Source organism: Geospiza fortis, unplaced genomic scaffold (genome assembly GCF_000277835.1).
Source record: "Geospiza fortis unplaced genomic scaffold, GeoFor_1.0 scaffold262, whole genome shotgun sequence".
In the NCBI taxonomy this organism is placed as follows: Eukaryota; Metazoa; Chordata; class Aves; order Passeriformes; family Thraupidae; genus Geospiza; species Geospiza fortis.
In genome coordinates this window covers 648,259-668,531 of record NW_005054510.1, presented here as the reverse complement: position 1 = coordinate 668,531, position 20,273 = coordinate 648,259, and the positions used below count along the sequence as shown (strand labels likewise).

The 20,273-nt window shown below is 41.0% G+C and overlaps 1 protein-coding gene across 1 annotated transcript in view; it reads left to right on the top strand.

Moving 5' to 3' along the window:
- The first annotated feature begins 1,435 nt into the window (after positions 1-1,435).
- JHY (junctional cadherin complex regulator) overlaps positions 1,436-20,273 on the top strand; it is a 21,214-nt gene continuing 2,376 nt past the window's right edge. Inside the window, exons 1-9 of the mRNA XM_005428873.2 lie at positions 1,436-1,543; positions 2,454-2,845; positions 5,309-5,786; positions 10,324-10,434; positions 11,352-11,917; positions 12,608-12,842; positions 14,631-14,711; positions 15,311-15,433; positions 16,157-16,350. Coding sequence (XP_005428930.2) covers positions 2,481-2,845; positions 5,309-5,786; positions 10,324-10,434; positions 11,352-11,917; positions 12,608-12,842; positions 14,631-14,711; positions 15,311-15,433; positions 16,157-16,350 — 2,153 coding nt within the window. The 5' untranslated portion in view covers positions 1,436-1,543; positions 2,454-2,480. The remainder of the gene's footprint in view (positions 1,544-2,453; positions 2,846-5,308; positions 5,787-10,323; positions 10,435-11,351; positions 11,918-12,607; positions 12,843-14,630; positions 14,712-15,310; positions 15,434-16,156; positions 16,351-20,273) is intronic.

Sequence of the window (20,273 nt, the reverse complement as noted above, 5' to 3'; positions counted from 1 at the left end):
GTGGGGGTGGGAGGGAGAGGGACACGGGACAGGGACCGGGACAGGGACAGGGACAGTGAGAGGGACAGGGACAGGGACACGGGAACGGCGGTGAGAGGGACAGGGACAGGGACACGGGACAGGGACCGGGACAGGGACACGGGACAAGGACATGGGAGAGGGTGAGAGGGACAGGGACATGGGACAGGGGCAGGGACACGGAGTAGGAGAGAGACACGGGAGCAGAGAGGGTGAGAGGGACAGGGATATGGGACACAGGAGAGGGGACGGAGGACAGGGACACAGGACAGGGCACCGGGGGATGGGGGACTGGGAGAGAGGACAGTGATAAGGGGACAGGGAGACAGGATCAGGGACAGCAGACCAGGTACGGGACATGGAAGAGGGGACAGGGGATGACAGGACCAGGGCACTGGGACAGAGGACGTGGGAGAGGGAACAGGAACAGGGGACAAGGACAGGGGGTGAGGGAAAGGGGACAGGCAACTGGGACAGTGGACAGGGGACATGAGAGAGGAGATGAGGATGGGGGACCAGGACAGGAGATCAGGGACAGGGACAGGGAGTGGGGACAGGGGACCGGGTGGAAGGACAGGGAACGTGGGATTGAGCATGGGTGGGGACAGGGGACAGGACTGGGTGAGGGACATGGCAAAAGGGACAGAGGAGAGGGGACTGGGGCTGAGGGGGGGCAGGGACAGGGAGCTGGGGACAGGGGAGGCCTTGGGGACACAGTGGCTTTCCTCTGGGGACTGAGGTTCTGCTCCAGGCCAGCAGATTCCCCATCCCAGGGCTGCCCTGGTCACTGCTGGGAGCAGGGGACACAGGGGACAGTCCAGGTGTCAGGGCTGCTGCAGGGTGATCTCAGGTGTGAGCAGCGGGGTAAAATATCCCAAATTCTTTATCCCCAGGTGCTGAGGTGACACTGCCTGTGCACGTCTGGTGCCAGGGTGTGCTGGCACTGCCCGAGCGCAGAAATCTCAGCGCAGAAATCTGAGTGCAGAAATCTGAGCGCAGAAATCTCAGCGCAGAAATCTCAGCGCAGAATTCTCAGCGCAGAAATCTGAGCGCAGAAATCTGAGCACAGAAATCTCAGCGCAGAAATCTCAGCGCAGAAATCTCAGCGCAGAAATCTCAGCACAGAAATCTCAGCGCAGAAATCTCAGCGCAGAAATCTCAGCGCAGAAATCTCAGCGCAGAAATCTCAGCACAGAAATCTGAGCACAGAAATCTCAGCGCAGAAATCTCAGCACAGAAATCTCAGCGCAGAAATCTGAGCGCAGAAATCTCAGCATAGAAATCTCAGTGCAGAAATCTGAGCGCAGAAATCTGAGCGCAGAAATCTCAGCGCAGAAATCTCAGCGCAGAAATCTGAGCACAGAAATCTGAGCGCAGAAATCTCAGCGCAGAAATCTCAGCGTAGAAATCTCAGTGTAGAAATCTCAGCGCAGAAATCTCAGCACAGAGCACTCCTGTTCCTTCCTCCCACCTCACCTTGGGAATATCTGGAAGTGCAAACGACTTCTGGACACTTCAGCTGAGTGTAAAGAAATTCTCACCCTAATTTAGACAGAGCTCCACTTCTCCCTGTCCCGCCTTCTGCTGATTTTACATGGCCAGGGGGCCTAAAGTTGCATGAAGAGGACAAACAAAATTCATTTTAACTCTCACAATTAACAGATAACAGATGCTTTGCCTCAGTTTAATTTTCTTTGCCACGAGCTGGTTTTGCATTATTTGTTACCGCCAATAGTGGAGATTTCATAGCAGTAAATTCTGTGTTTGACATGTAGGGATCTTGACATTATTGCTTAAAGGAAAATCAGATAAGAATAGAGAATTGTGTGAACAACAGAAGGTCAAATTCTGATCCTAAGCCAATGGTAGCAGCCAAATGCAGCTTTTAAGTATTATTACAATGTTTAAATATTATTTCCAAACCAAATGCAGTTTTTAAATATTATTAAATATGTCTAAATATTATTTAAATATTATTAGAATGTTTTATGTGTTCTCCAAACCAAATGCAGTTTTTAAATATTATTAAATATGTCTAAATATTATTTAAATATTATTAGAATGTTTTATGTGTTCTCCAAACCAAATGCAGTTTTTAAATATTATTAAATATGTCTAAATATTATTTAAATATTATTAGAATGTTTTATGTGTTCTCCAAACCAAATGCAGTTTTTAAATATTATTAAATATGTCTAAATATTATTTAAATATTATTAGAATGTTTTATGTGTTCTCCAAACCAAATGCAGTTTTTAGGTATTATTAAAGTGTTTTATGTGTTCTCCAAACAAAATGCAGTTTTTAAATATTATTAAATATGTCTAAGTATTATTTAAATAGTATTTAAATATTATTGAATGTTTTCTATGTTTTCCAAACAAAATGCAGTTTTTAAATCTTATTACAATGTTTTCTGTGTTCTCCAAATGCAGGGCTGATCCATCGGTGCGAAGCAGGGGATGAACCCTTCCAACATGAAATTCATTTCAGTCTCTTCCCCACACACTCACACCACCAACAACATCCACGTCCCTCCAAAAACCCTCGTGCCACCCGTTTTCCAAGCTGCCAGCTGGGAAAGGGAGAGGAGCTCTGCCTCCAGTGCTGAGGATTCCCAGGATTCTGGCTCGGAGAGCCTGGAGAAGCAGAGGCAGCGCCAGCAGAGCATCCTGCAAAATCAGGAGCTGGCAGGGCAGGAGGCTGGGGACACCCTGGAGGAGGACAGCTTGGATGGGGACAGCTTGGAGGAGATGAGTTCTGAAGAGGAAGGAGCTGAGTGCGACACAAAAAAGAGGAGAAAACCAAAGATTTATGGCAGTGGGAGGTAAGGCAAAAACTTGAGTGGAGTAGAATAGTTCTGACACTTTTAACCTGATGTTCCTCAAGGCCACATTTAAACATCCTTCAGGAAGCATTAACTGGGTGCATAAAATAAAATTGAATATCCTGTCGTATGCATGGAAGGTTTAACCCTGGATAAATTGGGAATAATTCTGGAGTTTAAAGGGATTACATTAAACCCCAAGTAATGACAACGTGCAGTTTCAATTTAATAGTCTACTTAAAATAAAATGACAAACAAATGAAGGCTAAATGATTAATAGCATGCTTTTATTCACCTCCTCAACAAGCAAAATGGCCAGTTATTGAATATTTTATTGTGAGTGCAAATGATGTTAATTGTACTAGAAACATGCTCTAATTTTTAGTAATTTTTTTGGACTGAATACTGTGCTGAATGTGAGGCTCTTCATTAAATGGAAATTTGATTTTATTTTGTTTGAACTCAGCCCAGTAAGTACTCCAGTGCAGTCCATTAAGCAGAGCAAATATCACAGCACATCCATATGAAACCCCCTCTCTACATCCATTACCAACCCCGGAATTTGAAGAGGAAATGCTGCAGCTGTTGCCTGCTCACCACACTTTTGTTGAGGAGCACAGAGTCCATCCAACCTCCCCACGGAGCTGGGGGCAGGAATAAAAGGTGCCCTTTTTGTCTGGGGATGATTAGGGATGAAGGAGCTCTTCACACTCATTTTGTCCCCGCGCAGTGACCTGGGCTGAGCCCCACAATTGGGTTCTGTGCACACATTTCAGCACAAAGGGACTCTTTAGCATTATCCTCTGCCATTTCAATCCTTGCAATTAGCTCACATATTTCTGTACTCACTTCAGGGCAGCCTCACCTCGTGCTGTTTACCTGCAGCCCCTTGCCAGCTGGCAATAATGATGTTTTCCCTGGTGGAAATCAGCTCCAGGAGACCATGGCAGCCATGCTCACCTGGAAAGCAAAGAAAACCAGATTATCTTGTTATTTGGAACCACTTGAAATATAGGCAGAGGCATGTAGCTCGTTGAGAAACGATGAATAAATTATTAATTTTTTTTTAATATCATTAACAAGGCCATAGGTTGGGGAACCCAGCAGATTTCTGGAACAGGAGCTGAAGAATCAGCCAGGTTTCAGGGGCATCCCCAGGGCTGTACTTCAGATCCAGGGGAAACAAAAATTTGTATTAAAAATAAATAGAAATATAGGCAGAGGCATGTAGCTCGTTGAGAAAGGATGAATAAATTATTAATTTTTTTTTAATATCATTAACAAGGCCACAGGTTGGGGAACCCAGCAGATTTCTGGAACAGGAGCTGAAGAATCAGCCAGGTTTCAATGTCTGTGAATGTCCCCAGGGCTGTACTGCAGGTCCAGGAGAAACAAAAATTGTTATTAAAAATAAATAGAAATATAGGCAGAGGCATGTAACTCATTGAGAAAGGATGAATAAATGACATAATTTTTTTCAATATCATTAATAAGCTGACAGGTTGGGGAACCCAGCAGATTTCTGGAACAGGAGCTGAAGAATCAGCCAGGTTTCAATGGCTGTGAATGTCCCCAGGGCTGTACTGCAGGTCCAGGGAAGAAAAAGTTGTGCTAAAAGCTTTTTTCCTCCCCCATTCCTTCCACCTGCACATCTCCTGGAAGCCTGTTTGGATGGATTTGACTCCTGCAGTTGCTTTTCCTCCCATTGGATCAGATCTTAAAGCAGAAATTGGATCAATTGGGATTTTTTAAGGCAGAGCATCTGGCTTTGCTTTATGACAAATGTAACTCAGGGCAATAATTTGGCCACTTGTCAAAAAATTGTCAAACACACAGACTTTCCATTTATGTTTTTCTACTCTTATCTAATCACTGCCTGTTTTTTAATAAAAAGTGATTTAAAATCTTTTCTAGAAGGAGTTTTTTAATCAAAGCATCAGGATGTTTCACAGGAATGAGGAGAGAAAATAAGAACACAGAGCTGGAGGCTGATCTTGTTTGGACAGTCTCAAAAGGACTCTTGAAAACTGATTTTACCAGGAATTTCATTTTTATTTCACTCAGCAGAGCTTTTGAAGAAGGAACAACACAAATTGCCTTTTGTAGACTGTATCATTTTTAAGGAGACAACAGAATAATGCAATTGATCATTTCACCTTTTAGCTGATTCGTCTAGGATTTAAAAATTTCTATGCCAAATTTAGGATAATGATTGTATTCCACTGTGATCTGAGTGTTAGACCAATTTATCATTCACTGATAATGGAAATTAAAAAGGAAGAGGAAGTCCTGCCTAAATTTTCTCCTAAAAAACTTTGATAAAAGTGTTCTGATGCTGATCCCGTACTGAACTCACTGAAATAATTCATTTGGCCACAGCAGGACATCTGTTTGCACACTGAAATAATACAGATTTTGTACAATTCATGCAGAAATAATTTGGGTTTTATTTTTTTTATTCAGGAAAAAACTGCCTGTGGACAAATATTCCAGCCTGAGGGACAATCCTCATTGGAAGACTGCAAAAAAGGGAGCAGATTTTCTTGAGGCAGAGAAGGCACCCCAAATTTTTGGAGGGAGCAGTGGGGACTTTTCAGTGGATTCATTTTACCTCCATTCTGGTGGCTCCTCAGAAGATAATCAACAGGAGGCAAAGAGCCAGGATTCACTCCCCGAGTTTGAATTATTCAGCTTTTATGGAGCAAATGTGGCCAGCAGCAAACCTGATGGGCCACAAGCCAAAAGGGAGGAACCCGCAGATGGATTTCATTCCAAAAATAATCCTGGCCACGCTTTTCCTCCTCAGAATCAACAGGATCCACCCCAAAGAGCAAAAAAAGACTTTGTGAAAAAAAATAAACGGACTTTGGGGTTACAGTCAGAGAGGATTAATTCCTATCTTGAGCTGCACAATAAAAAGCAGCAAGTTCTTCAAGGGCAGGTGGGTAAATGTATAAATTCCCTAATTTTTAATAGATTAGGTCTGTGTGGTGTTGAACTCTCAGCTTAGCAGAGGGGAGAAGCAGATTTGAAATCCATCATGCAAGGGAGTGAGTGACAGCTTTGGATTTCCAGGGAGAAATCTTTTCTTGTTCAGCCTTTGTGGGATAATCACAAATTTTCAGAGTAAATATATCTATAAAAGCACTGAATTTGGATGTTTAAAGCTGTCATCTTTGGCATTTAAAGTAATTATTACTGACAAGAAGTTCTGATTATGCACAGTCTGTAAGTTCTGACTTCCTTTTATAGAGAATTGAATAATTGAATTTAGAATTTTAGAATTTTAAATTTTATAAATTTAGAATTTATACATTTAGAATTTTTCAGATGAAATATATCCATAAAAGCACTGAATTTGGATGTTTATAGCTGGCATCTTGTGGCTTTTAAAGTAATTATTACGGACAAGAACTTCTGACTGATGCACAGTCTGGAAGTTCTGACTTCCTTTTTTAGAGGATTGAATAATTGAATTTAGAATTTTAGAATTTTAAATTTTATAAATTTAGAATTTATACATTTAGAATTTTTCAGTTGAAATATATCTATAAAAGCACTGAATTTGGATGTTTAAAGCTGGCATCTTGTGGCTTTTAAAGTAATTATTACTGACAAGAAGTTCGGACTGATGCACAGTCTGGAAATTCTGACTGGTTCACAATCTGGAAGTTCTGACTTCCTGTTTTAGAGAATTTAATAATTGAATTTATAATTTTATAATTTTAAACTTTATTAATTTAGAATTTTTACATTTAGACGTTTTTAGATGAAATATATCTATAAAAGCACAGAATTTGGATGTTTAAAGCTGGCATCTTTGGCATTTAAAGTAATTATTACTGACAAGAACTTCTGACTGATGCACAGTCTGGAAGTTCTGACTTCCTTTTTTAGAGGATTGAATAATTGAATTTAGAATTTTAGAATTTTAAATTTTATAAATTTAGAATTTTTCAGTTGAAATATATCTATAAAAGCACAATTTGGATGTTTAAAGCTGGCATCTTGTGGCTTTTAAAGTAATTATTACTGAGGAGATGTTCTGGCCATGCGCATTCTGGAAGTTCTGACTTCCTTTTTTAGAGGATTGAATAATTGAATTTAGAATTTTAGAATTTTAAATTTTATACATTTAGAATTTTTCGGATTAAATATGTCTATAAAAGCACTGAATTTGGATGTTTAAAGCTGGCATCTTGTGGCCTTTAAAGTAATTATTACTGACAAGAAGTTCTGATTATGCACAGTCTGGAAGTTCTGACTTTGCACAGTCTCAGCCAACTTGTGGCGAGGTTCGAGAGGAAATGTAATTACAGTTCCTAATGAACCATTAGCAACAAGTTCATTGCTTTTCCTTGCTACTTATTATGCGTAATGGGAAGGAGGGGGTCACTGAATCACTCCACACAGAAAATTCTTGCCTTGGGAAGCTCCAGGGACGTTGTGCTCCAAGTGACACCTCTGCCGAGGCTAATGAAGAGTTGACACAACATCAGAGGGAATTTTCTGACTTCATTCCAGCGGCAGGAATGATGGACAGGATTATTTTTTTTTCTTAGTAGAGCTATTAAGAGCACTTGTTTTTTTTCACTTCTAATTTGGATGATGGTAAAAATAATGAGTGTGGATGGATGCTGATTAGAGCTATGTTGATATGATTATGTTTGCTATTCAGGGAATTCTGGAAATCTTTTCTGTCTAAGTGCTGGAGCCAGAGATCAGGACTTCATTGTGCAGACACTGTTTAAAATTATGGGATAGGCAAAGGAATCAGTTAAAATCAGGGTTATGAGATAAGATTATCTTGCTGGAGTGCAGGAACCAACTTTGGTCACCCCGCCTGGAAAACTCTGTCCAAAAGTGCAAAACCACCAAGTGGGTGAAGAAACACATGTCAGCAATCCAGCTGTGCTTCCTAAACTGATTATTCTGAGCTTTGCAGAGGGTTGAAGCTGAATTGATTGATCTGCTCACTGCTGGGGTTGTGGCAATGAAATGGTGTTGCTTTGAGGGCACAACTGAGTTAAAACACTTCCAGCCTCGTCGTGCAAGATTTACATTTACAGATTTCCCAAAACACAGCACAAACCCGTGCTGATCTGTACATTTACTCATTCATACAGCATTTTATACAGCATCAAGTTTTTTTACAGCATTGCCTGATTCCTAAAGAACTCCATGATGAGTTTCTTTGAGAGAGAGCGAGCGAGGCAGGAGGAGAAGCAGTGGCCCAATCTAGCTCAGCTGTGCTCAGTCCCGGTTGCTTTCCTACCTCCGAGCCCCTCACTTCAAAGCCAGGAACATAATGTACAATTTTTTAATGGCTCGAGAAAAAGGTCCTGAGGTCCTGCAGAAGTTACTGATTAGTTTACTGTTAATTGGCAGTTCATTTACTGATTCCTAAGCAGATATCCATGGCTCAGTCTCGTTGGAAGGGTGAAAAAGGCCCTGAGGGGAGCATTGTGGTGGTGCAGGAGCCAACTTTGGTCACCCCGCCTGGAAAACTCTGTCCAAAAGTGCAAAACCACCAAGTGGGTGAAGAAACAGATGAGCCACATGTCAGCAATCCAGCTGTGCTTCCTAAACTGATTATTCTGAGCTTTGCAGAGGGTTGAAGCTGAATTGATTGATCTGCTCACTGCTGGGGTTGTGGCAATGAAATGGTGTTTGCTTTGAGGGCACAACTGAGTTAAAACACTTCCAGCCTCGTCGTGCAAGATTTACATTTACAGATTTCCCAAAACACAGCACAAACCCATGCTGATCTGTACATTTACTCATTCATACAGCATTTTATACAGCATCAAGTTTTTTACAGCACAGCCTGATTCCTAAAGAACTCCATGATGAGTTTCTTTGAGAGAGAGCGAGCGAGGCAGGAGGAGAAGCAGTGGCCCAATCTAGCTCAGCTGTGCTCAGTCCCGGTTGCTTTCCTACCTCCGAGCCCCTCACTTCAAAGCCAGGAACATAATGTACAATTTTTTAATGGCTCTAGAGCAAGGCACTCAGACTCTCTGTGCACTGAGCCTTCCCTCGGTGTAAACACCTAATCAAGATTGCCTGTGCTTCAACAATAGCAGCCAAATGCAATTCGAGAACCACAAGGCTTTGAAGTCCTCCCTGCAAAGGCTGGTTTGCCAGTCTGGGATAATGACATGCCATGATTGCTGCCTTTGTTGTATCTTTTCAGTGGAGAAGCAATTATGGGCCTCAATTTAACAGAATAGGCATTACACAGCTTATGATTCTCAAAATGCAATTTCATTTGATCATTTTCTCAATTTGATTGGTATTAATAGAATGGTTCGCAACAAAAAAAAAGAAAAAAAAAAAAAAGGAAAAAAAGAAGAAAAAAAATGCTGGCAGAGGTTGTGTCCTGCTCCTCTTTCAAAGAGATAATGTAGAAGTATGTTTTACCTGCCCAGCACTCCATCAGTGCACTGAGTCAGTTGGTTCCACCAAAAACATCTTATTCACTGCAAAGCTCTGTCTGTCCACAGCTCAGGAAAACCTCTGCGGTATTTTTTTATTGTTCTTGTGATTTTTTTCCAGGGATTTACGTTGAATTTGGAGCCATGAGATCACCCATAAATTCAGCAATAAACCCTGCCCACCTTTTCTTTCTGCCCTAATCTCTTACCCCCAAAGTGAGAGGCTCAGCTTCCCACAATTTTTTTCCCCACTGATGATTTTCAAGTTGATAATTCATAAATCTCTTTTATCTTTTGGTCATAAATATCTTCCCACTGCCACTTCTCCTGTGGGATCACTCTGGGGTAGAGCAGAGATTCCTCTCACAGTGACACTTCCACTAAAATACTCAGCAGGATGGTTTGGGACAAATAATAGAGACTAAAAATTGGATTTCCTGCAGTTTTATAGATTTTAAAAAGTTTATTTCAAGAAAAAAAACTTAATTATTGCTATATTTACGAGGGGATCACTCATCTTTGTGCAGTGATAACTGCACAAACTCAAAAAAAAACTTGCTCCAAGTAAATTTGCAGCCGTGGTTATTGGAGCTATCCTTGTTTTGCCAGCTCTGTGAATTCCAGATTTATTCCTGCAGCTCCCCCTGTGCTTTTCAGCCCCATTATTGTGTTTTTCCAGCTTTTCCTGCAAGCCTCTCTTGCAGAGGCTGGGATGTGATTGCCTGGCCAGGGATGGTTTTTGCTGCTTTTCTGTTATTAGGTGCATTTCCCCCATGGAAATGGAGGAGCTCAGACATTTGAGAGTTTCTGTGCTGCACAATTTTCCTTTCTTTTATTCCTCTTAAAAGTAGAAGGAATCATCCCTCCCTTTAATTGGGTTTTGCTTCTTTTTTTTTTCCTTTAACCATTTCCTCATCGTCCATTCCATCATGGAAAATTTAACATTTTAATTTTAATAGGCCACAAATTATTTCTCATTATTTCCCCAAGATTTTAAGATCTGCTCCCCTGATTGCTGTGACCATGAACATTCCTGGGTTTTAGGTCACAGATCTTCCACCAGCTGATGGAGAACCACTCCAGAATGTCCCAGCATCCCAAAATGGGAAAATGAAGCCTGAAGACAGATGGTACCCAAAAGGACAGCAGCTCAAGGTTCCTTTTTTAGAGAATTTAATAACTGAATTATTCACTGAGCAGCGCCTGAATAACATCTCTGCTCTGTTCTGGACTGAGGGTTCCTTTAAATTTGATGTTTTGGGTTCCTTTAAATTTGAATTTCAGGACTATAAAGAGGGTTCCTTTAAATTTGAATTTCTGGACCATAAAGAGAGTTCCTTTAAATTTGAATTTCAGGACTATAAAGAGGGTTCCTTTAAGTTTGAACTTTTGGGTTCCTTCAAATTTGAATTTCTGGACCATAAAGAGAGTTCCTTTAAATTTGAATTTCTGGACTATAAAGAGGGTTCCTTTCAATTTGAATTTTTGGGTTCCTTTAAATTTGAATTTCTGGACCATAAAGAGGGTTCCTTTCAATTTGAATTTTTGGGTTCCTTTAAATTTGAACTTTTGGGTTCCTTCAAATTTGAATTTCTGGACGAGAGAGTTCCTTTCAATTTGAATTTTTGGGTTCCTTTAAATTTGAATTTCTGGACCATAAAGAGAGTTCCTTTCAATTTGAATTTTTGGGTTCCTTTAAATTTGAATTTCAGGACCATAAAGAGAGTTCCTTTCAATTTGAATTTTTGGGTTCCTTTAAATTTGAATTTCTGGACGAGAGAGTTCCTTTAAATTTGAATTTCTGGGCTATAAAGAGGGTTCCTTTCAATTTGAATTGTTGGGTTCCTTTAAATTTGAATTTCAGTACCTTAAAGAGGGTTCCTTTCAATTTGAATTGTTGGGTTCCTTTAAATTTGAATTTCAGGACTATAAAGAGGGTTCCTTTAAATCTGAGTTTTGGGTTGAGCCCCCCATGAGCAGGGATAGATCCAAGCAGCGCAGAGGGATTTCGATGTGAGTGATGGAATCTCTACCCGAATATCTCCAGCCCAGCTGTTGGTGACTCGTTTCAGGAGCAGCACAGGTTCTTGCAGAGGCAAAAAGCAGAACCCCAGCAGCCTCTGAGTGGAAGAAGTTTCCCCAGGAGTGATGGCCAAGAGCCGCCAGGAGCAGCAGGAGAAGCAAATCCCTGGATCCAGAGGCAGCAGCACACCCCAGGATTCCAGGCTGCCCCCCCTGCGCTGGGGCAGGATCCCAGCTCAGCCCTCAACCCAAATTCTTCTCTTGGCCCAGCAGAAAAACCCCAGAGTGGCTTAAATAATTTCCCAAATTCAATCCTTACCACGCCTGGCTATTTTCTCCCAGTATTTCAGAATTTTTACCCAGCAGAGGTTTTAAATCCTGAATACCCCAGTCAGGAGGACAAGAAATGCCGGCAGGACTCTCCAGCTGGAATTCCACATCAATTCCCAGCCAATGCCAACCCTGGGCAGGATTTTTCCAAGAATAACAGCAGCAGTGACCAGGCACATCCAGAATTGGAGAATATTTCAGCTGATTTTAATGCCATCTTTCAAGAAAGAGTGAAGGATCAAGCACCTCTTCCAGATTTCAAAAATCATATTCATGAGGATCACAGGTATCAAAATAATTTGTGGTGAGGATTTAAGTGATAAAATAATATTATCATAACCCTGTGATGCCCAGAAAAAAAAAAAAAAACCAAAAAATGCTTTAAACTCTAAATTTATTTTGCCACAAACCTGCCATTATAATTTATTTCTAATTGAAGATTCATTATAGGTATTGATTTTTAAATATGGAATCAGAAAAGGACAGCTCTGTCCTCCAGGGATGGAAATTCCCACAACTGAAGGTTTCCTTTTAGGAGGCTGAGTGGGAAAGTTTAAAATATCGATAGGAAAGGGCATTGTGCATAAATTGTTTGTGGCAAAATTGGCTTTGCAGGGTGGATATTCAGGGTCAGTTCTGTCCCTAAAGGAGAGAGCAGGAAAATCCTCAATTGTGAAGAGTTTCACCAGTGTTGATTTAAAAAAAAATGAAGGTTTTATTTCACATAAACAAATAATCATATCAGTATTCAGCAGGCCTGATCCAAAGCCTTTCATTTGTTTTAATTACTTTTGCATCAGGCTGAAATTTCCCTATTTGTGGTTTTTTTCCTTTTATTTCCATACACTTCCATGCAAGCAAAGTCATTTTTTGTGAAATCCTCACCTTCCCATCTCCCTGCTCCCTTACTCCATGTTCAGGTTGTTTTGCTGTGTGTAAATTCAGATTTAAGGCTTTTTCCCTGTTTTGCTCACAGCTCGCCAACATCTGCTTGTAGAATCTCCCATTTCATAGAAAAGAAGGAGCAGCCAAGATTTTCTGATTTTGAGGATGATTTTGCTGGCACGTGGCTGTGGGGTTTGTTCCCACCTGCCCTGCCCCAGGGGGATTCAGGAAAAACTGAAGGAAATCCAAAGAAAATGAGAAGAAGCAGCTCAGAAGGGTCTCTCCTACAAAGGGAAAAACAAAACCAACCCAAAACCAGCAAGAAGGTGAGAAAATAGGTGTGGGTTGGGTGGTTTAACATTTCTATTCCCCCTCTAACGTTTCTTCTTAATAATCCAAAGTTTAAAAAAACCAAACCTATAAATAGGGACTGAGAAATGTTGTAAAAGCACATGGACACAGAGCAGAGCATTAAAGATCAGGGAACAAAGGTAGAAATAGACACTGAAATCATTTTGGAGCAAAGGGATCCACCTGGTTCAGAGAGTTCACTGAGATCATTTTAGTTCGTTTGGTTCACTGAAATAATTTTAGAGCGAAGGGATCAGTCTGGTTTAGCTGCAGGGACACACAGAGCAGGGTTTGTCCTGTCGTTTATCCACAGATAAAATTATTTCAATTTACCAGGGTCGGGCTGTTTGTGAGGAGCAGCAGGCGGCCTCAGATCTGAGCCATCCATTATCCTGCTCACGCTGCTTTCTTGTGCAGCCCAAATCTCCTGCTTTCCAAGGCATTCCAAGCCCAAATCTGGAGGATTTGTAAAGCTAACAGCACAAACCTCACCCCAAACCTCCCGATGGTCCTTATTAAAACTCGGATTTCTGTCTCCTCTGCAGGCCCACTTGGGCTGGTGTCACCACTTAGCGCAGCAGAAAGCTGCCCATGACAAATTAAATGTTTGAGGAGTTTGCTCCAGGTCTCAGGGCAGACAAGCTAAGCTGGAGTAATGATTTCGTGCACTTTGGGTATTGCTGCCTGAGTGCCCCTAAGAAGAATTAGGATTATGATGGGAACTGAAGGGCAGAGCTCCTTCTCTTTCTTTTGTTTCTTGTCCCGTGCTTGCAGCAGTTTTCTCACGCCCCACATGTGAGGAATGCACAGAGAATCAGACTGGTTGTGCTCCCAGCAAAATCCAGCTTTTCCTAATAAACAAATGCACTCATTGGAACAGGTGGGGAACCCCTGATTTTGTGGGACACGGAGAAATTAACTCCTCACTGTAGCCCAAATTAAAAATTAGTGAGTTACAGCAGGTAAGAGCAGGGATAGCTGACACAAAGAAACCTCAAATAGGAAATTTAGTGCATAAAATTAAATTCTCTGAAGTTGAGTTTAACTTGAACCTGTGTTTTGAAGAAATGCCCATTTTATTTGCGTGTAGAAATTGCTGTTCCTGCATTACTCTGTGGTTGAAATTACCACAGAGCTGATCATAATGAGCTTCACTCGCAAGTTTTTAAAACAAAATTCCCTTCTAAAAATGTGGTCTTGAAAGAGAATGAAAATATTATGGGGGCATTGGAGTCATTGTGTGATGTCCTGAAGTGTTGGATGGCATCACCCACCTCTCCTGCACTTGTAAATTGTTTGCTGTGCAGCAAACATGGATTTTTCAGCTGTCCATGGGCAGCTTTCAGAACAAGGAAAGATTATTCTCACTAACACCATTTGCCTGATTTTTGCCACCAAAGTCAGGTAATTAATTTTATCTGCTTCTCTTACAAAAATTTCTTTGGAGTCTCATTCTAACCACAGTGAAATGAGTGGCTTTAAGCCGTTCCAAAATAAAGCTCACAAAAGGTCATTTTTGACTGAGAAAATATCACTTTGTGATTGGGGAAACTGGCAATTTCCCACCTGGATCCAAAGGAAATTCTGTGTCGTTTGACTTTTGCCATAACTCAGTCCTGTCGGTCACTTATTTAAAATGAGACGTGCCAGGGGTGGGGCTGAGATTGCAAATAAAATCCTGAGGTTTCCGCTATAAAACTTCCTTGAATTATTCTCTCTGTGAAATCATGTCAAGGAAAATCTGTTTGCTGCTTGGTTTTCAGCTGGGTAGCTCCAAATTCGACTTGAATCTGAGTATGAAGCTTGGAGGCCTTGGACCTGACTATGAAACAATCAAAGAGAAAGTGAGTAAACCAAAATGGGATTTAGGCAGGGGAGAGTGGCAGAGAAATCATAATTTATGGTTATCTGGGACTTTTTATCCTTGGCTAGCTGGAGATCCCACAGGAAAATTCAAATAAAAGCTGTCCTGGGGATAGTTTTAACCCTCTCATTTTAAAAATCCAGAAATAGGAATTAATCAGGGTTAATTGCACATCAGGAAATGACACACTCGAGTGGCTGAGTTGTCATTCCCAGTGTAAAGATCCACCAGATGTGCTCCAAGTGGAAATCAAAGTTGTGTAAACACGAGAAAATATCTGGCTGCACTCTGGTGAAATGGAGACAGATTGTTCAGGACAGAATAAAGATGGAGCTGGCACATTTCTGCTGAGCTCCATCCTCCATTCAGTCCAGGGAAAAGCTCTTAAAAGGGAAAAGCAACTAAAAAAAAAAAGCTGTGCCATTTATCAGGGCTTCCTGTTGTGTGCTGAGGAGGGATCGATGGCAAAGGCAGGTGGAACAGCAGCAGAGGTGGAAATGGAATATTGGTGGGAAAAGGCTTTCGTTGATGGACCCCCCCAGCCACTGAATTCCAGGCCCCTTTTCTGCTTTTTCTCAGAAAGAAAAGATAAAGCTGCAGAAGGAATATTCCAGGCAAATTAAGGAATATAACATGAGAAATATTACTGTGGTTCAGAGGTTGCCTGCAAAGCCCCAGGTGTCCTCAGTGTCCAGGCAGAAGGTAAGAGCTGAGTCCCTTCCCAGGGTGTTCCTGGGTGACAAGTGACTGCAGGCTCCAGGACAAAGCTGTGAACTCAATAATATCAGAATTCCTTGATTCCTTGCATTTATTCCCAAAAATAAACCCCTAAGAGACAAAACTTTATTGTCTGGGTGGCCAAAAGGAGTTTGGATTCTTTTAGGGGACTTCACCAGGAACATGAGATTGTGCACTGGAGACGTGAGGTGTTCCCAAATCCCTGCGACACACAGGCACCAAAACCACCCCAGGTTAAACCAGGGCTCTGCCAGCTCCAGCATTCCTGTAAAACTCTTTCCATTCCCTCTCCAATTCCATGTTCCAGGCAGCATTTTGCTTTTTAATTTGGATATTTAAGTGCAGGAGAACCTGAGCTTGTCCTGTTAACCTGCAAAACTCCCTGCCTGAGGGCAGGAGCTTAATAAGACTGGGAAAAAAGTGTTTATAAATGTAATAATTTCATGTTGCTCTTTCTTTTTTCAAATAAAAACACTTCCTCAGTGTCTAAGGTGGCTTCCAGTGGTGCCAGGAAGCAAATCTTGGGCTGGGTTATGTTGCAGTCACCACTGAAGAATCTGGGATTGAATTCTGTCAGAGACAAGATCAGGAATTCAGAGATATCTTGCTCAACCCACCTAAATATTTTTTTGGAAATCTTGGCCAGGTTTCCTCTTGCTCAGTTCCTCCAGTTTTTCCTGCTTTTAGGCTCTGGAATATGCCAAGAAGATTCCGAGACCAAAGATTTTCGTAGCAAAGCAATCGGAGCAGGAGGTGAAGGAGGTTCTGCCCCAGGCTCCAGCTGGACCCAGGTTACCCAAAATCCCATCCCTGGAATCTCTGTGGAGCAGGCACGAGAAGGAGAAGGAAGTTGTGGCTGCTTTTGAAGCCCTTCACATCTTGTAGGTATTTGGGGAATCTCAGGGATCAAGGCAAAAATGCGTGAATTGTTTTTATTTTCAGCTGTGACCATCACATTTTCATTCCCTAGTCTGCTGAGATTTAAACTGGTTTAAGTTTAATTATTTTTAAATGTTAGAATTGGTTTTAATTGTTCTACTTTGTACCTATTTTGTTAATAAATTGACAAATTTGCGTTTATAGCATTTTAAATATAGTGCTCAGTTCTTTTATTAGAAAATGTTTTATTAGAAATTTAGTCCTGTGTTCTTTTTCTTTGAAATAAATGATCTGACAGTTGCATCTTTCAGACCAATCAGCTCTTGGCTTGTCACAGCTGGATCATTTCTAAATATATAAACAGACAGACATATCTACAAAACATTAAAAATAAACTTCTGTTTCATCTGATGATCTTAACACCAGAAATATTTCTTTTTCTGAAGTGCAGAAGAGACTTTCAGCCAGAAATACAAGCAAAACGAATCCATTGCTGCTAAAAAAGAGAACAAAAATAAGCTCCAAACACTGCAGTTGGTAATGACACGATGCTAATTATTTAATTGTTACTCTGTTGTCCGTTGGTGAAGAGTTTCTACAATAAAAACAAAATTTTGAAGCTTCATTTGGGACAAGAAAATTCCAAGCAAGTCCTGGCTGAGCATGCAGACAATCTGGGATTAGCCAGGAGCAGTTGGAGAATATATTGGGTAACTGAGGATAATTGAGAGCTGCATGTTTGAGAGGAAACAGCTTTTAACAGATTAAGGCTGTAAAAATAACAACAAACAGATGGGTTTCTTAGGGTGCTGCCGTTTCTTTAACTTAGCAAATTATGAATTAAGTCACCATATGAAATGTGATTAGAGCACACAGCGAGGGAATTTGGGCTAAAACCTCCTGAAAAGAGGCTGGATAAAGGAAAAAAAAACCATCCACCTTGTGATGATGTGGAATTGCTTTATCCCATTTATTTGGTCTTTTTTTAATGGGGGCTCACCATTTAATATGGGGAGAAGTGATTCCAGTTCTGCCGTTCCTCATGGCCTTGCTTCAAACCTTCCTGATGAGCAGGAGCTTGGATTCACAACTGGAAGTTCAGGACATTTGGGGGAATATTGAGACAAACCCAACCTCCTTGTGATGATGTAGAATTGATTTATCCCCTTTATTTTGTCTTTTTTTAGTGGGGGCTCACAATTTAAAATGAGGAAAAGTGATTCCAATTCTGCCCTTCCTCATGGCCTTGCTTCAAATCCTCCTGATGAGCAGGAACCTGTTGAATCAGCCTCTTGGATTCACAGCTGGAATTTCAGGACATTTTGAGAATATTGAGACAAACCCAACCACCTTATGATGATGTAGAATTGCTTTGTCCCATTTCTTGGGTGTCTGTTTTATGGGGGCTCCCAATTTAATATGAGGAAAAGTGATTCCAATTCTGCCCTTCCTCATGGAGAAGGGACCTGGCCTTGCTTTAAACTCTCCTGTTGAATCAGCCCCTTGGACTCACAGCTGGAATTTGAGGACATTTTTAGGAATATTGAGACAACCACCTTGTGATGATGTGGAATTGCTTTAACCCATTTATCCGATCTCTTTTTTTAATGGGGGCTCCCAATTTAAAATGAAGAAAAGTGATTCCAATTCTGCCCTTCCTCATGGAGAAGGGACCTGGCCTTGCTTTAAACTCTCCTGTTGAATCAGCCCCTTGGACTCACAGCTGGAATTTGAGGACATTTTTAGGAATATTGAGACAACCACCTTGTGATGATGTGGAATTGCTTTGTCCCATTTCTTGGGTGTCTGTTTTTTGGGAGGCTCCCATTTAATTTACGGCGAAGCAATCCCAATTCTGACCTGGCCTCGCTTCAAACCCTCCTGAGGGGCAGGAACTTGTTGAATCAGCCCCTTGGACTCACAGCTGGAAGTTCAGGACATTTTGGGGAATATTGAGGAATATTAAGAATATTTTGGGAAGCCTTGGTGGAAGAACCATCATCCAATATGGGACCACGGGTCAGGCTGCAGGGGAAATGTTTTCCACAGCATTTTTGTCACTTGCAGCATCCAATTCCATCTTCAGAACAGAATCTTCCTCTTCCTCAGCCTCCTTCCCCTCTCCTTTGGGCACTGCCAGGCTGGGAAATGGTTCCATGCTCTTCTTTCCTACTTTTATTTTTAAACCAAACTGTAACACTTTGAAGCATTTCTGCTCAGGGCACCTCAACTTGTTGTTCCTGCTTAAAAGTGATAATCCCCCCTTAATCCAAACCTCAAGTGCCTGTTTTAATGAAACCTTCAGATGAATATCAAAGAGCTATTTACTCGTATCTAATATTTTAATTAGATTATATTGTCAATTTAACCCATTAAACCCCCTTTGATGAGCTCCATGTTCAGTGTTTAGCCCCAGATGCTGGAGGTAATGAATATTGGACCTTTGATTTAATGAGAATTTCTGCCTTTCCAGCCTGACTCCCCTTGGACCCCCTTTTTTTTCTTTTTTTCTTTTTTTCTTTTTTTTTTTTGCTTTTCTGGCCTATAGAATTCATTTAATTGAAGAAGTCTCTTATCAGCACACATTAAGGAACCTAAATTAGCATCCCTTTTCTGATGAGCAAATGCAAGCAGACATTTTCTCTTTGATCTGAGGGCTGAGTTGAAGTAGGCAACAGCCCCCTGAAAATGAGCTGATGGCTGCATTATTTGGCTGCCATGCAGATGTGTCCATGTGGTGCAAAATGCTTAATGTCTTAATTGATCGCCTTCCTCCCCGGCTGGCATCCTCCTCCCAGAAATTACAGCAGAAATCTATTCATTTGTTGTTTGTTTTTTTTTAATAAAATAATGAATTTTTAGGAAATATTTAAATATTGAACCTGTGAGAAAGTTGGACATGTTGTTGCATCTGGAGGAGCACATTTTAAAAATGTTTTTTATTATTATTTTAACAACCACTTATTTTTTTATGACACTGCTGATGATCATCTCACAAACCATTTAGAAATTCTGGTGGTTTGGGTGTTTTAAATCCCACAAAATGACATTTTTACACGGAAAAACATCTTTCAACCTACCTCAATAAAAATTCAGGTTTTCCCTGCACTTCACAGATATGGTGGCACAAAAGAAGAGACCAATGAGCATCCAGCTGCTTAAAGTCAAAGGCCAAAATTCAATATATTTCAGATTAGGAAGGCAAAATATTTAATTAAAAATCAGCCTTAAATGTTGAATTAATTATGAATTAATTATTGAGGGAGGAGTCTGTGTGCAGCACCCCATGGAAATTCCCAACATTTTCTTGGCAGCACCTTTCCAGTGCCTTCATTTCTCAACATCGGAGGTTCTGGAAGTGTTGCAGCTGAGATCACCTTCAGTGGGCAAAGCCTTGGTTTCAGTTCTACCTAAAAAATGTTGCTGTAATAAAATCCCCATTGTGTTTCTTCCAAAAACAACCAAAGTTGGCTTCCCAGCACCTCACTAAAGGCATGAGCAGGTTGCTGGCACCCTGAAGAACATTAATTTAATCAGTTAAATACATTAATAATTTAATCAGTTAAATACATTAAACAAGTCAAAACTTCACAGCCATCATTCCAGCTGTAAAAATAAAATGAGGAATGAAACCAGATGAGGTTTTGCCCAAGTCCTGCAGTCCCTGAATGCTTCAAACAGCCACCAAGGAGCTCTGCTGTCACAAACCAAGCACCTGATCGCTGCTATTTCCTTCCAGGGAGTCAGTCTTTTCCTGGTTTGCCAAAAAAAAATCCGATTTTTTTTTCTAAATTTTGATTCATATTAAACCAACCAGGTGATTGAAATGGGAGGTTTACCTCTGATTTAGACCGTGCTTTGTTTTTTCTCTCACACCGCTCCTATGTCTAATACAAAAACCAACATTCTCCATGTGAGAAAAAGC